Here is a 16,202-nt window from a genome sequence, read left to right on the forward strand (position 1 = left end):
GACTTTTTTTTGTTGGGGTATCTTGATTTGGCTCGACATGCTTTTAGTTTCTAGTAAAAAGCGGAAATTAATTCATGATATTGTTTTCTCTGCGTGATGGGTCATCTGGCGGGTTCGGAGTGAAGTTGTTTTTCAAACGGAAGTTAGTAGAAAAGATCTCATATTCGACTCTCTTCGTATTTACTCGTTTTCATAGATTACAAATAGAGATAATAAAATTATTATTAGTTGGACCGAGTGACATAAAAATCCACTTCTTCTTGTAATGTAATTGTTTTCTTTTATTGCTACTTTAATTTGGTTCAATAAAAGTTGTTTGAAAAACAAATATCTTTCTATATTCTAGAAAAATATTTTAGTAAAAATTTAAATTTTAATTCATAAGAAAAGAAGTGTAAAAAATCCAAAGGAGGATTTGCAAAATAAATTTACTTCATTCATGCACCGTTTAATTTTCTAACTAAAATTGTTCGAAAAAAATTGAGGAAGTGGGAAATATGATTTCTTGCAAAATCTAAATGTAGTTGCATTGACAATTCAACCAAACTCACCTATTAGTGGGCCTATAACAACGTCTACGTACATTGAAGCAACAATGGCCCAATCAGATTTATCAATGAAGCCTACAAACCCATAAATGACATAACTATGTCACACCCAACACAAATAAGGTTAGTTCTTTGTTTGCTTTTGATCTGAATAATTCTTTTAACTATGGAGGAAAATTGCTTCATGGGAGTATGATTGAGGATGGTGAAACACAATTAGTTTTCAACCTCCAAACTTAGATGAGAATGGGGAACCGATTATCAAAATTAATGGTCATTTTATGTCAAAAAGAATTTAAGCTCATGACAGATACTGGGTTCAAGCTTGTCATTTTTTGTTGTCAAAGAAAACCTCGTGGCACAAATATGGATTAAAATCAATAAATAGAAATCGAGGGGGTTTCTGTTTTTTCAAATTTGATACGGAAGAAGGGTTAATGTAAGTGCTAGAAAGGAACCTATGGCTTGTTAAATATGTTCCTTTGGTGCTACAAATATGGGAACCGGACACTCATGACCAAATCAAATCCAAAATTTGTTCCGGTTTGGGTTTCAATTAAAGACTTGCTTCTTGCCTATGGAACAGGTGAAGATTTGCGAAACACTGTGTAAACACCCCCCCCCCCCCTCTTGACCAAACTACTTATGATCTTGCACAATTTTAATTGTCGATATCATCGATTATATATGTTATTATGTTACTTGATCATTGATTAGGTTGATTAGTTTGATAACTCAGTCACTTGTTCTCACACATAAAAGTCTCAGACTTACGTGCATCCAATTTAAAACAAAGGACAAATAATAATAATAATAAAAATCACAAAATTATTAATGTAACATGGCTTGACATGTTTGTCATTGTATGTTGCAAACAAATATACTTACATACAACCATACTCTCACCAATAAAAAAACATGCATACATATAGTTTCATATGAAAATATACATTAATTTCAGATTGCATACAATAAGTTACCGAAAAGCTTCATTTGTTCAACTTCTAGGCCAATGATGATTGACAAGCTTCCATCGTTTGTTAAGCTTGGCAACACATAACACTTACCTGCTGTCGGGATCCCTGTACGGCCCATGAAGATGGGCCGCCCCCATCCAAAGTCCGCATCGTGAATTGGGAGCCTGACCCAACTAATCATTCCAGAATTTGTGTACTTATAACAACTATCAAACTTTGGACAACGATGTTGTTCCAGATAATCAACTGCTGATTTTAAATAGTCGCTATTCATCCTCGCTAAAGATTCGTGGATTTTACTTGCAGCGTACCACAAAGGTTTGGATTTAATATCACCTGCCGTCACTATAGTAGTGCCTTCGAAGATAACATTCCCAAAAAAACCCGGTGGAAGTGGTGGTTGAAAGCGGGCCCGCCCATCAACTGGGTAGATGAGCTTGGTTTCCACATCATTCGGCAGCCCACGGGCTTTACACACACACTTCCAAATATGGCCTGAGAGAATTTCAAAAGTGCTATAACGGATCGTGTTGCCATCTGCCTTTGCTTTTGCTTTGAGCATATCGAGTTGGTTTCTTGTTAACTTAAACATTGAGAAGGTGGTTTCGGTTTCATCTAAGGGGACTTTGAGTGGCGTTGGATCCGGGTGGTATTCTATGTGCTCAAAAACCGGCTGTGGTGGATCTTGTGCACGGAGGAGGGTCCGGTCTAGGAAGGTTGGGAGAGTGATGTCTTGGCCACGAGCCATATCGGACCACGTGTTTATTAAGTGCAAACCAGACATCCCATCCATAACGTGATGGTGCGCCCCAACTCCTAGCAAAACTCCACCACATTTGAAGTAAGTTACCTGCTTAATTAAGATAATTATTTAGTTTTAAAGAAGATAATATATTTTTAACATTTGTAATAGACATATATATACCTGCAAGACCAGAAGAGGAAATGATTCAATTCCTAGCGAGTAATCAACCACTGGAACGAGTTTAGCGTACTCCAATGAGGGTGCAAAGTCACCGAAATGATCAAGAACGCCATCAGACTCGGCTTCTAAAAACAAAGCCCCTTGGCCTTGACAGCTGACCACAAGCCGGCCATCTTCGCCTTGTTTAAGCCGCCCTGCCATCGGGTAAAATGGAACTAAAACCCTGCTCAAACTGTCCTTCATGACTTTACTTTCAAAAAAGTTCTGAGCATCGTTGGGCCGATAAAAGTACACCGTTTGTGTGTGATATCTGGAAGAAGTAAGATCGAGGCTTGGTGCTTCAGTCTATTAACATGCGTGCATACTAAATGTCAGCTATGCTGAGTGAGTTCTAGTTAATCACATATCATACAATACATACACTTACCTTCAATTATGCATCCGAAGATGCATAATAATTACTTTACTAATTTACTTCCATTACATAATTTCATGCATACGTTCATACTTTATTACTTTCATACTATATGATTACTGCTCTTTCTATCTCAGATATTATTAGGGTCTGATTCATCTTTCCTTTGTCTATCTCAGATATTATTAGGGTTTGATCCCTTCCTTGTCTATCTCATATATTATTAGGGTTTGATCCCTCTTTCCTTTGTCTATCTTAGATATTATTAGGGTCTGATCCCTTTCTTGTCTATCTCAGATATTATTAGGATCTGATCTCTTTTTACTTCTCTATCTCAGATATTATTTGGGTCTGATCCATTTCTTCTCTATCTCGGATATTATTAGGGTCTGATCCCTCTTTCTTCATCTTCATGCATACTATCTTTACATACCCATAACATGCATATACTTTCTTTAATCATTCATCCATATTCATATACATATATCTATCATACACATTCAACTATCATATACATACCTCCCTTGTTAATACGTGCAATATCCGAAGATCGTTCACGTACCGACAAGCTTTCATTCACATCCAAGATATACATATATAACATATAAATCATACATGACATACACTTACCAATGAAGGTAAGGGTATTAACTATCACATCGAGTATGCATACAGCCCCGAAAACATAACAAGGAAAATGGGGCTAGAAACTCACCTGGATCCGGTTACCCTCAGAGCAAATAGTAATCCCTTTCTTTAATTGTGCACGGCTAACTGTTAAATATATATTTGTTAATTAACCTTATAATTAATTAAGTCGGTATTTTAGTTAACCAACGTATTTTTCTAGGTTGGGCTTGTTTGTTTAGTTCATGATGATGAGCTTGTTTTGTTTTAACTTAGGATATGGGCTTAGCATCTTGTGGACTTAGTTAAGTCAGGCCCAACTGTCCATTTAGGCATCTGGGCCCTGGGTTCAAGCCCAAAGCCATACAGAAAACTGAGTGACCGAAAACCCATGGCAGAGAACCCTTGGAACCGAGAACCCACACTGACCGAGAACCCGTATTTGATGCTCCGAGTTCCTATTTTTCTATCTTTCCATTTCTTTCCTAGCTCAGTTAACCGTGAACGGTCCATATCATGACTTTTAACCACCTTTTGCCACTTTCCTTAACCGTTTTACACCTAATATTATTACATTATCAAGATCTAACCCATTTTAGGTATAAAGTTTAAACCTTTATTGATCGTAAACCCGTTTTAGTTAGGTCTTTAACCAACAAGTTGATTTAGACCATTTTTATCATCAAGTTCACATTTTTATCACATAATAAAGTTCGGTTTACTTCCCTACCAAGTTTCATGCAAAACCGACTTCGTTTACTCGTCCTTTTCGCAAACCGAACACTACTCGTTTTACCCGAAATGAGCCAACTAATCCGTTTACTATCAATTTCATTACTTTATCAATAATCATGACCCGATCTATCATCCTATCAATTTTCATGTAAATCTGTACACGAAAAGTAAACACTTTTAACAAAAACGTACCTTTGATGTTTTTGTTCGAATCACTCGAATAGACCAAAACCATATCAAACGAACTCGGATTTAAGTGATTCAAGCGGCCAAGGAACCGTCTCACCCCTATCTACAAACCCATCAGCTCACCTTCGCCGGAAACGGCCGCTACAATCGCCGGAACAGCTGAACAGTCGCCGAAATCTTCATTTTTGAGATGCTAAGGTTTTGCTAATAAAAACCGGACTTTCCGACATCTGATCGAAGATCTGTTCAGTGGAAATCTTCATTTGTATGTCATGAACACTCAGTTAAAATTTGAGATCGATTCGACGGTTAGATCTTCAGGAATCTTTGTGTCTTTGTGGTTGGTTTTCTCAAAAACGGGAATTGAAGAAGTGTGTGTTTTTGATGGTGTAGGCTATGGTGTAGAGATGGATGAAAGTGGAAAGGATTAGGGTTTAAAGGGGGTATTTATACTCCCTTAAGCCCATGGACCTTAGGCCATATTTCCTTTTTGGTCCATAATTAATTACATCTAATTAGCCTACTTATCATTCCATCTTTATTATTTTATTATTTCTCTATTAACTCAAGTAAACTTTCCATCATAAATAAATAATATATTAATTATTTATTCTTCGAAATTTCGGGATGTTACAGATCAGGGTCATGATACTGTCTTCACGCGACGAAGGAGGCATGAGGACGATGAATGAAAGCACCAAATTAATAAAGACCAATTCGAGATGGTCAATCTCTCAATAGACCCGTAGAGTGGGTTAGGCTCCAAGAATTAAGAGAGAAGCTAGAGAGAGAAACAAGACTTTGGAGTAATTATCTTATTTTTTTCTTCTTCTTTTTCTCAAACTACGATTACAATTTATAGGAAAATCAAAGACATAAAAATAGGAAACGATAAACAATAAGGAAACACAATCAAATTGATAGAGACCGATTCGAGATGATCAATCTCCCAATAGACCCGTAGAGTGGGTTAGGCTCCAAGAATTAAGAGAGAAGCTAGAGAAAGAAACAAGGCTTTGGAATAATTTTTCTTATTTTTTTCTTCTTCTTTTTCTCAAGCTACGATTACAATTTATAGGAAAATCAAAGACATTAAAATAGGAAACGATAAACAATAAGGAAACACAATTAGAGTATAATAAGGAAACAAAATAAAATATAATATAGGATCGTCTCACACTACTTATAGCTTTGATGTTGGTGGAACTTCACTGTGTATGATTGATTGATTGATACAATAAGTTACCGAAAAGCTTCATTTGTTCAACTTCTAGTCCAATGATGATTGACAAGCTTCCATCGTTTGTTGAGCTTGGCAACACATAACATTTACCTCCTGTTGGGATCCCTGTACGGCCCATGAAGATGGGCCGCCCCCATCCAAAGTTCGCATCATGAATCGGGAGCCTAAGCCAACTAACAATAGCAAAATCTGTGTACTTATTGTAAGCATCAAGCTTTTGACAATGATATTTTTCTAGATAATCAACTGCTGATTTTAGATAGTCGCTATTCATCCTCGCTAAAGATTCATGGATTTTGCTTGCAGCATACCACAAAGGTTTGGATTTAATATCACCTACCGTCGCTATAGTAGTGCCATTGAAGATGACACTCCCGAAAAAACCTGGTGGAAGTGGTGGTTGAAAGCGGGCCCGCCCATCAACTGGGTAGCCGAGCTTGGTTTTCACATCGTTCGGCAGCCCACGGGCTTCACACGCACACTTCCAAATTTGGCCTGCGAGAATTTCAAAAGTGCTATAGTTGATCGTGTTGCCATCTTCCTTTGCTTTTGCTTTGAGCATATCGAGTTGGTTTCTTGTTAACTTAAACATTGAGAAGGTGGTTTTGGTTTCATCAAAGGTGACTTGGCGTGGCGTTGGATCCGGGTGGTATTCGATGTGCTCAAACACCGGTCGTGGTGGGTCCTGTGCACGGAGGAGGGTCCGGTCTAGGAAGGGTGGGAGAGTGATGTCTTGGCCACGAGCCATATCGGACCACGTGTTTATTAAGTGCAAACCAGACATCCCATCCACGACAAGATGGTGCGCCCCAACTCCTAGCGAAACTCCACCACATTTGAAGTAAGTTACCTGCTTAATTGAGATAATTATTTAGTTTTAAAGAAGATAATTTATTTTAACATCTGTAATAGACATATACCTGCAAGACCAGAAGAGGAAATGATTCAATACCTAGCGAGTAATCAACCACTGGAACGAGTTTAGCGTACTCCAATGAGGGTGCAAAGTCACCGAAATGATCAAGAACGCCATCAGACTCGGCTTCTAAAAACAAAGCCCCTTGGCCTTGACAGCTGACCACAAGCCGGCCATCTTCGCCTTGTTTAAGCCGCCCTGCCATCGGGTAAAATGGAACTAAAACCCTGCTCAAACTGTCCTTCATGACTTTACTTTCAAAAAAGTTCTGAGCATCGTTGGGCCGATAAAAGTACACCGTTTGTGTGTGATATCTGGAAGAAGTAAGATCGAGGCTAGACAACCAAAGATTTGTCGTCGGTGTCGTCTTCTCGGGCTTCACAATCGTTGATTCTCTTACCACCACCTTCATCTCGATCTAGCTTCACTGAAAAAAAGTAAATAAGAATAATTAAGAATATGCTCATATTTTAAAAGCATTATCATTATCTACGAAGCTTAAAAACCTGCTATATTTTGTACAGGTGATCTTCTAAAACTCACTGCTGCCTTTGATATAACTTATATGGAGGCCAAGTCAATTGAGTAGGTACGTGGGGGTGGCAAATTTTTAGTTTTTTCTTTTATTTTTATTTTTATTTTATATTTATTTCTTTATGTTCATTTATTATAATTTGTTATATTTTTCATTTGTTATAATTTAGATATTATTTTGTGAAACTTTTAATTTAAGTAAATTTAAAAGAAAAAAGAATCATATAACTAAATTCACAATGACAAATTGAATTAGGGTTTTATTACGAGGTTTGTTTTACATTTTACGTTTATAATATCTATATAAATTTTGTATTTTAATTTTATTTATTGTAAGGAAATTAATAATACGTATACGGTTTTATGATAAAAGAGTTTCACAAATAAATTAGATGTTATAACTCGTTTAAAAGCTATCTGGGTTTGATGAGACCCATTACCCGCTATTTCATAATCATAAATAGTATCTTTTTTTTAATATGATTATTAATTTTTAGTGTATCTCTGTTTTATAAGATTTTCATATCTAATATTTGATTAAATTAATTTTTAATATGATGAGATGTTATAACCCGTTTAACGGCTATATGGTTTTGGTGAGACCCATACCCGTGAATTCCGGTTAAATGCATGAGTAATCACCACTTTCAAATAAAACAATCAGGTGCTTGAGAGAAAATAGGAAGCTTTCGTGTATATATATATTTAAGATAAGATAGATATAGAGAGTATTTTGAGAACTCCTACGAGTTGTGAGAGCTGAAAGAAACTCCATTTAACAATTTTTTTGTTATATCTATTATATATAAGGTATTTAAATTACTAGAAACTTTTGTTATATCTATTATATATAAGGTATTTAAATTACTAGAAACTTTTTTTAAACGAGTCGACTATTAAACGTGTGTGACAAGCAATTACTTCATGTATTTGCGCTAGAATGTAGCAACTCGTTCCATATGTTTAAATAGTCAACTCGTAGTTATTGTCACTTTCTATTATAGGTTCAAGTTTATTTTTGCGTGATAGTTTTCAGGTTCGTTATTTTAATATATTTTATTTTTAAATGTAAGCAATATAACAACGTTTTATTAAACTATTAAGCTAATAGGATTCAAAATAACTTTTAGAATTAATTATGACGCTATCTGATTCCAAAATATGACCAGACTTGTGACCAAATAAGATGGTCGTTCACTCGTTCTGTGTCCATACTGTTTTTTTTTTCCTAATCATGATAATAATCATTATTCATACTCAGTAAAATCCTACAAGTAGTAAAGTTATCAATATGGTTTGGGATGGTGAGATGCAGACAAACCGTATCTATTTCTATACTAAAAGATAAAGAGGTTGTTTCCAGTTAGACCATCGGCTTTAAGCAAAACCCGCATGAAAAGCGTAGTACTAATAATGTATTACTGATATTGTACAAACGATCGATTTGAGGCACGGATTGCGTAATTATCTTAAATATATATTTGTTAAAATAATATATTATTTTAATTTAGTTTGAAATTATTTGTTTATAAAAAATTATACCAGAAGGACGGAGAAGTATCCAAGCATGTGCCTCGTAATTTTTTTTTTCTTTTTTTTTTTTAGTTCTTAAATATATAATTTACTATAAAACGATTACAATAAAGTGGCAGGCAAACGGGCAACAAGCTGCGCCGCAACCCCCTTTTGAACAGCAAAGCCAATCCTGCTAAAAACGAAGCTTTGGGACCTAGAAGCTGAAGAGGTTCCGTGTACGACGCGCTGAACCCTACTCAAAAATTTCACAGCCTCTGGAGCCAGAAAACCAAATGTATCAAAGGCAAATGGTAGAAAGACATGTTGATTATCTAAACAAGCTTTCTCGTGTTTAACAACTTTGCTCGATTCAGCCTTCAACGCAGCCTGACCCACAACAAACCCACGGTCCCTGAGCCCAACAAGAGGAGACACTCCTGTAAGATCCACACAGGCGTGTTCCCCCCTGCCCACCCGAACACAAGAATATCAGCTGGTCGTAAAGTAGACCTCCCTTCAATAGGATCCGTGAGAAAGTTAACAGGGGCCTCCTTTTTAGCAGAAATCCCTGCCCGTTTAAGAACATCACACAGAACATCCCTAACCAGATCATGTCTGTATTTAAAGCCAGGCAATTCTTTGCAATGCACCGCATGGTCACCAAAAGAATCCAAACAGACCTTGCGACAAATTGGGCAAGGTTCATCTGTCGGGAACATAGGGATCATTAACCGGTACTTAAGGATAGCCCGATACTCCAAACCCGACATACGTTGGCCTAATCCTTCAATGGGGATAGCCGTTAGAAAATCCTGAGCCCGAGGAGCCCGAAGGCATTCAAACACCGCCTTTTGGCGAGGGGATAGATCAAACTTCACTTCTAAACTCTTGACAATTCCACTAAATAAGGCACTCGCCACAACATGTTGGGCTTTAGGGGGGGCGGTGTCCTTATTAGAGAACCCGCTAAGATCAAAATCTGGAAGTGAAGTACGTAAACGATCCATCGTACACCCATAATCAGAGTCCAACCCATGAATATCACAACCCCGAAGAATATGGTCTTGCAAACACCACGACTGTGCTCTCGAAGCCACAAAAGCATATGTAGATACATCCTCGGCCGAACAGAGACCCAACCCCTCATAACGGATCGGAAGTGACGCCAACCTCCATTGGAGATCCCCAAAGAACGGACCTCCACAAACCACGATGTCCTCAATCGCCCTTCGACGACCATTGTCAAATATAGAAACAGCTTCCCCCACATACATAGGTTGGCATGTTCTCAAACCGAACAAAAGCTTGGCGACTCCCATACATGAGCGAAGCAAAAGAAGCTCACATTGAGGACCCCGAAGTCTTGGGAGACAGCTCATCAGTTCCACAGCGCTAGATGCCCTTTTCATAGCCAAACTGCTGATAAACCCCGCATCCTGGCTTACAGCACCACCAAGGAGTTTCACGCCAAGCACCGGCCTTCCAATCCCGCAAGGGAACAACCCCTCCTGTGCCTTCACCCCATTGCAAGTTGGCCAAAATAACTCAGTTTTCTTAACGTTTAATTCAAGACCCAAACGAGGCCCCTGTTGGTACATAGATGTCAGTAGTTCATATGTATAAAGTCTGTAATCGAGTCTGTAATATTGTTTATGTAATTGTTTGTGTAACAGCGAAGTTGTTGACAAGTTCGCTTAGGCGAACTTGTTAACCAAGCGAAGTTGTTGACAAGTTCGCCTTGGCGAACTTGTTCAACGAGCGAAGTTATTGACAACTTCGCCTGAGGCGAAGTTGTCGTGTATATAAGTAACCTACGGGTTACTGTTTAGTGTGCGGTTTTTCTGTGAGTTTGTTTGATAGCTGTGATCATTTCACGTGTCAGTGTCTGTAATAGACGTGGTTCGAGTTATAATATAACGTGGTTTCGTTTGTACCGTGTGTTCGTGTGTTAACTATTCTACGCTCGTATCTACCCACGCAGGGATTCCGCACCTGCGTAGATAGCGATATCCCGTGTACGATCCGTCCAGGAACCTACAATTGGTATCAGAGCCATCGGCTCGATTGTGAGGTTCGGGATTTCACGCGGGTGTAGAAAACGTCTCGTTTGACCTATTCGCGGGACACGTTTTTGTTGGGATTGTGTTATTCTCACCTTATACAGTCTTATTCAAGCCATTACACCGACCGGAAACTGCTAAATCGACGAAAACAGATCTGAATATTTTCAGTGTTCTTCGGGCGAAGTTGCTGTTCTTCAGGCGAAGTTGCCGTCACTGGAAGTAGGGTTTCGGCGAAGATATAAGGCTAAGCGAAGTTATCCACAACTTCGCCTACCTCATAAGTTCGCCTAAGCGAAGTTATCCTCAACTTCGCTTACCTCCTAAGTTCGCTTACCTTAAGCGAAGTTATTCTCAACTTCGCCAAGTCACGCGAATTTAAGAATTTTCCAGCGAAGTTAACACTTAAGCGAAGTTAGCCTTAACTTCGCCTATAGTACTGTTTTGAAGAATTTTTTGAATTTTCGGGTTTTTCTTGTTTTCGTGAAGATGTCGTCAATTAACATCTCTGAATTAGTCAAAATGGAAGTAGAAGCGGGGTCGGCTACTAAGGCCCCAAGGTTGATGAAAGGAACAGACTTCGTAGCTTGGAAAGATAGATTCATTCAGTATATTAAATACCAGGATGCAAAGATGTGGGTTTGCATCCAGGATGGATATATCCCACCGACAATGGAGTACGAAGGTCGTGATGTGGTTAAGAAGTACAGCAAGATGGAGGAAGAAGAGAAGAAAATGTATGAGGCCGAGAGCAAGGCCCATGCTGCAATTACTATGGCTCTTCCTCAAGAGGTTCTCCATACATTCCGGAAGTACACTTCTGCACGAGAGCTTTGGGATGCTCTTGAGAATAGATTCGAAGGGAACGTGGGTATTCGTGCCTCGAAGATTAAGCTGTTAAAGACCCAGTTCTCTGTTTTCAAGTATTTGAAGAACGAATCGCTCGATGATATTATCACCCGATACTATCATCTCATGACAAAGCTGAACAACTATTCAATTGCGTACAGAGAGGAGGAAATAGTTGAGAAGCTTCTCGATGCTCTCCCACCGAAGTGGGAAATGTACACTGTTCTAATGAGGGAAGACAGAGACTTTCCTAATTGTGATTTGGAGACAGCAGTAAATAAGCTCAGAACCTTTGAGCTTAATATGGTTCGTAAAGAGACACCAACAGATCAGATTCAAGACCCTGGTATGTATGGTGCCAAATTTAACTCAGGCTCAAGTTCGAAGTCTGAATCTGCTGCTTACTACTCCAAAGGAGAGTCTGGTTCTAACTCTTCTCATGAAGGAAATGTGTCAGTAAACATGAACGGTGATGTTTGCTTTGTTGCTGGAGGATCAAGTGCTTCGAAACCTCAAGCATCCACAAGTAGTTTCTCTCCAATTGCTTCAAGCAATAACTATTCCAAGATGCCAATGAGTGTCAAATCTGCTGAAGAGCAATTTGCAGTCTATGCATCTTTTATTGCTTCTTACGAGAACTACATACAAGGGAAGATTGTGGACCCTGCTGTTTTGGAAGAAGACTATGACCAGATCGATCCTGATGATCTGGAGGAGATGGATCTGCAGTGGCAGATGGCGATGATAGTCAGAAGAGTGAAGCGTTTCATGAAGAAGACTGGCAGAAAGTTCGTTGGTGGAAAGCCAGGATTTGACAAGTCAAGGGTGAGGTGTTACAATTGCCAACAAAATGGACACTTTGCAAAGGAGTGCACTAATGCACGGGTTGAACGTAGTCAGGGGAGGACTACACAGCAAAGTGGGAATAACAATGGGAATAATGCCATGATGTCTGATGCTGGTGAATACAATTGGAACAAGTTCTCTGGAGAACTCTTTGAGAAGGCACACATGGCGAAGGTTGCAGCTGAGGAATGTTTGAAAGCTGCTGAAAATGAAGAAGCATTCATGGCTGATGATCAGAACACTGAGGTATGTACTAAACCTATCTGTACTAAGTGTGAAAACTTGTCTGAACAGCTTGCAACAATTACTGATCAGTATGTTAAATTGGATGCCGAATTTAAAACCTTGAAAGAAGATCATCATTTTACAAAGACAAGAGAAAATAATTATAATATAAAGATTAAAGCTTGTGAAAAAGACGTGAAAAGTTTAAAAACAAAATTAGCTGAAAAAATTGATGTGATCGATCTAAGCTACGAGGTTTTAGAAGAGAAAACCAAATTAATCGCTGAAAAGGAAAAACAGATTGCTGACCACCAGGTAAAAGTGGTGGAACTAAATAGGAAACTGGAGCAATTCCGGAATTCCTCTGCTATTCTTGATCACCTCGTTAGTGATCAAGGTTCCTCACCTAAAAGGGGAGGAATTGGTTACCATGAGGTTCCACCACCATATAACCATAATTATACTTTCAATCCTAGTGTTCATGAATCTGTTAATTTTGTAGCTGATCAGACAGGTACTGCTAAGGAAACTGGTAAAGTACCGGAAGTTAGTCAAGGCGAAACAAGTTCGCCCGTCTAAAAATTAAAATTTCAAGTCCAGTCTCATCTGATTCGGATAAGTCATCCGAGTCGGGTAAGACAAAAGAGAAGGAAGTATTACCCACTAATGGAGAAAAGGTTAAATCAACTCAAAAGAGTACTCCACTCAACCCATATGTCCCACCCTATGTGAGACGTACGGGTGGTAATACTCCCTCAACATCTAAAACATCTGTTGAAAAGAAAGCTGAATATAGATGTTGTTTTAGATGTAATCAAACAGGGCACCTTGTTGCTGATTGCCCTCTGAAGCAGCGTTTCAGAGAGGTGAGGCCCTCGAAAACTGAGACTAAGGTTTTTAGTAATCGTTTAAATGTTAAAAATGAAAACCATTCAAATTTGAGATAAAATACCGGTTTTCAAAGAAACACATCTCGTTTTCACACTACTAATAACCAAACCAACTGCTATAATTCTTTTAATTCTCTTAATGTTCGTCGGTTTGGTTGGCCTCACTATCAGTCTCCAAGGAGGTATCCCGTTAGGACTTGTGGAAAATTTTCAAATGCTAACTTTGGTCAGTCAAGGTGTGTGAGTTCTGATAAGAAGGTTAGTCGACCCAAGACCAAGAGGTCTTGGGTCCCCAAATTTTAATAATCTTTTTGTTTGTGCAGGAACAGTTGAACAGGGCGTCTAAGAATCTTTGGGTTGTGGACAGCGGTTGTTCCCGGCACATGACTGGTAACAAGAATTTGTTACAAGATTTAAAACCTGTTCAAGGGGCAAGAGTCAGTTTTGCTGGTGAGAGTGGTGGCAGAATAACTGGAAGGGGTACGGTAACTAACGGGAAGATGACGTTAGAAAATGTGAACTTTGTCGAAGAACTTAAGCACAATCTGCTGAGTGTGTCGCAGATTTGTGATAAAGATTATACCGTACACTTCACGAAGACTGATGCGATTGTGTTGAAGCCTGGTTTTCAAATACCAGAGGAGTGGATAGTAATGAAGGCCCCACGTGATCGAAATACGTATATGATGGATTTAAGTTCAACTGAAATGTCAACGGAAGAATCGTGCCTTTTGACGAAAGCAAGCGAATAGGAATCTGAACTATGGCACAGGAGAATGGGACACATTCATCTTCGAAAGATGAACCATATTGTCAGACATGGGCTTGTGTTGGGTGTTCCCTTAAAAAGTTTCAATTTTGAAGACAAATGTCTTGCGTGCAAAAAGGGAAAGCAGCACAAGAAGTCCCATCTCACCAAGAAAGTAAACTCAATTGCTAGTACACTAGAGCTGCTTCACATGGATCTCTTCGGTCCTGTGAATGTAAGAAGTCTAGGTGGTACAACTTATTGCTTGGTGATTACTGATGACTACTCACGATACTCGTGGGTATACTTCCTGAAATCAAAGGACGAAACGGCTCAACTGGTGAAGAATCTGATTACCAAAGTTGAGAACATTATGGATAAACGAGTGAAGTTCATCAGAAGTGACAATGGTTCTGAGTTTAAAAATTTTGAAATGGAGATCTTCTGTCTGTCAAGAGGAATTGAACACCAATTCAGTGCTCCGTATACTCCGCAACAGAATGGAGTGGCTGAAAGGAAGAATAGAACTTTAATTGAAGGAGCCAGGACGATGCTGGCTGATTCGAAGCTTCCGGTGGTGTTCTGGGCTGAAGCTGTTTCTACAGCTTGCTATGTCCTGAATAGAGTGTTAACGGTAAAAAGACTTAATAAAACATGCTACGAGCTGATGCATGGAAGAAAGCCCAATTTGTGTGGACTTGAAGCTTTCGGGTCCCCGTGTTCAATTTTAAAGACACATTCAAAGTTTGGTGAAGCAGCCGATGAAGGAATCTTAGTCGGCTATGAAGTTGGGACTCCCAACAGGCGTGTCTTTAATACAACGAACGGCAAGGTTGAAGTGGTATGTAACACCGACATTACGAGTTACAGATCGCCAAGACCGAGCATCGGACCTCCTGGGATTTTCGACTATGATAGGCTCTTTAAGTCTTTTAATATACCTGATTTGGTTCGTACAGAAGAAGAAGAACGTGTTGCTACGAAGATGATTCTAGATGAGGAAGAAAATTTGGCACATAGACAGCTATTTGATGATTGTCAACCTTCCTCATCAAATTCTATCGGTTCCCCTGCTGTCTCTCCTGAAAATGAGTTTATCAATCCTTTTCACTCTCAGCCAGAAACAACCATTGATGAGCTCTCTACTAATTTAGAAGATAATTTGCATGTCGGTGCTGTGCCGACCACGAGAATTCACAAAGATCACCCTCTGGAGAATGTTATAGGTGATGTGTCCTCCAGTGTACAAACCAGAAGTAGCTTGAATGAACACACCTGTGTTTATACAAGCATTAAGGAAACGGGTATAATGAACGAATGTTTGTACTCATGCTTTATTAGCCAGATTGAACCGAAAAATTATCAAATGGCACTTAAGGACAGCTCGTGGGTCGAGGCGATGCAAGAAGAGTTGGCTCAATTTAAGAAGATGGAAGTTTGGACTTTGGTTGAAAAACCAAGGAATGTGCATGCGATAGGCACAAAGTGGGTGTTTAAGTGCAAGAGAGATGAAAAGGGGATTATAATAAGAAACAAGGCGAGACTGGTCGTCAAAGGATTTAATCAGCAAGAGGGGATAGACTATAATGAAGTGTTCGCTCCGGTGGCCAGGTTGGAAGCGATAAGATTGTTTTTGGCGTTTGCTGCTTTCAAGAAGATGAAAGTGTTTCAGTTGGACGTGAAGAGTGCGTTCCTCAATGGGAAAGTTGATGAGGTTGTGTATGTTGAGCAACCTCCGGGTTTTCCTGACCCAGACTTTCCTGATCACGTATACAAGTTGAGCAAGGCGCTGTATGGATTACATCAGGCACCTCGTGCCTGGTATTCAACGTTATCGGACTACTTGCTAGAGAATGGTTTTGAAAGGGGTTTGATCGACAGTACTTTGTTTGTGAAGAGAGATGGAAGTGACTTCCTGCTAGTTCAAGTCTACGTGGATGACATCATATTTGCTGCATCA

At 39.1% G+C, this 16,202-nt stretch overlaps 2 protein-coding genes across 2 annotated transcripts; both read right to left on the reverse strand.

The window, feature by feature from the left end:
- Positions 1-1,480: 1,480 nt before the first annotated feature.
- Positions 1,481-2,708, reverse strand: LOC143610921 (shikimate O-hydroxycinnamoyltransferase-like). The gene is made up of 2 exons (XM_077085268.1): positions 2,451-2,708; positions 1,481-2,375 (listed from the first exon to the last, which is right to left on the reverse strand). The coding sequence occupies exons 1-2, from the start codon at positions 2,691-2,693 to the stop codon at positions 1,506-1,508; spliced, it is 1,113 nt and encodes a 370-aa protein (XP_076941383.1). The 5' UTR covers positions 2,694-2,708; the 3' UTR covers positions 1,481-1,505.
- Positions 2,709-5,624: 2,916 nt separating this feature from the next.
- On the reverse strand, positions 5,625-6,987 carry LOC143610919 (shikimate O-hydroxycinnamoyltransferase-like). Its single transcript, XM_077085267.1, has 2 exons — positions 6,580-6,987; positions 5,625-6,509 (listed from the first exon to the last, which is right to left on the reverse strand). The coding sequence occupies exons 1-2, from the start codon at positions 6,985-6,987 to the stop codon at positions 5,625-5,627; spliced, it is 1,293 nt and encodes a 430-aa protein (XP_076941382.1).
- Between the last annotated feature and the right edge of the window lie 9,215 nt (positions 6,988-16,202).

This window comes from Bidens hawaiensis, unplaced genomic scaffold (assembly GCF_021521415.1).
Source record: "Bidens hawaiensis isolate Kalapana, Puna unplaced genomic scaffold, B.hawaiensis_p1.1 tig00028738_1, whole genome shotgun sequence".
Taxonomy (NCBI): domain Eukaryota; kingdom Viridiplantae; phylum Streptophyta; class Magnoliopsida; order Asterales; family Asteraceae; genus Bidens; species Bidens hawaiensis.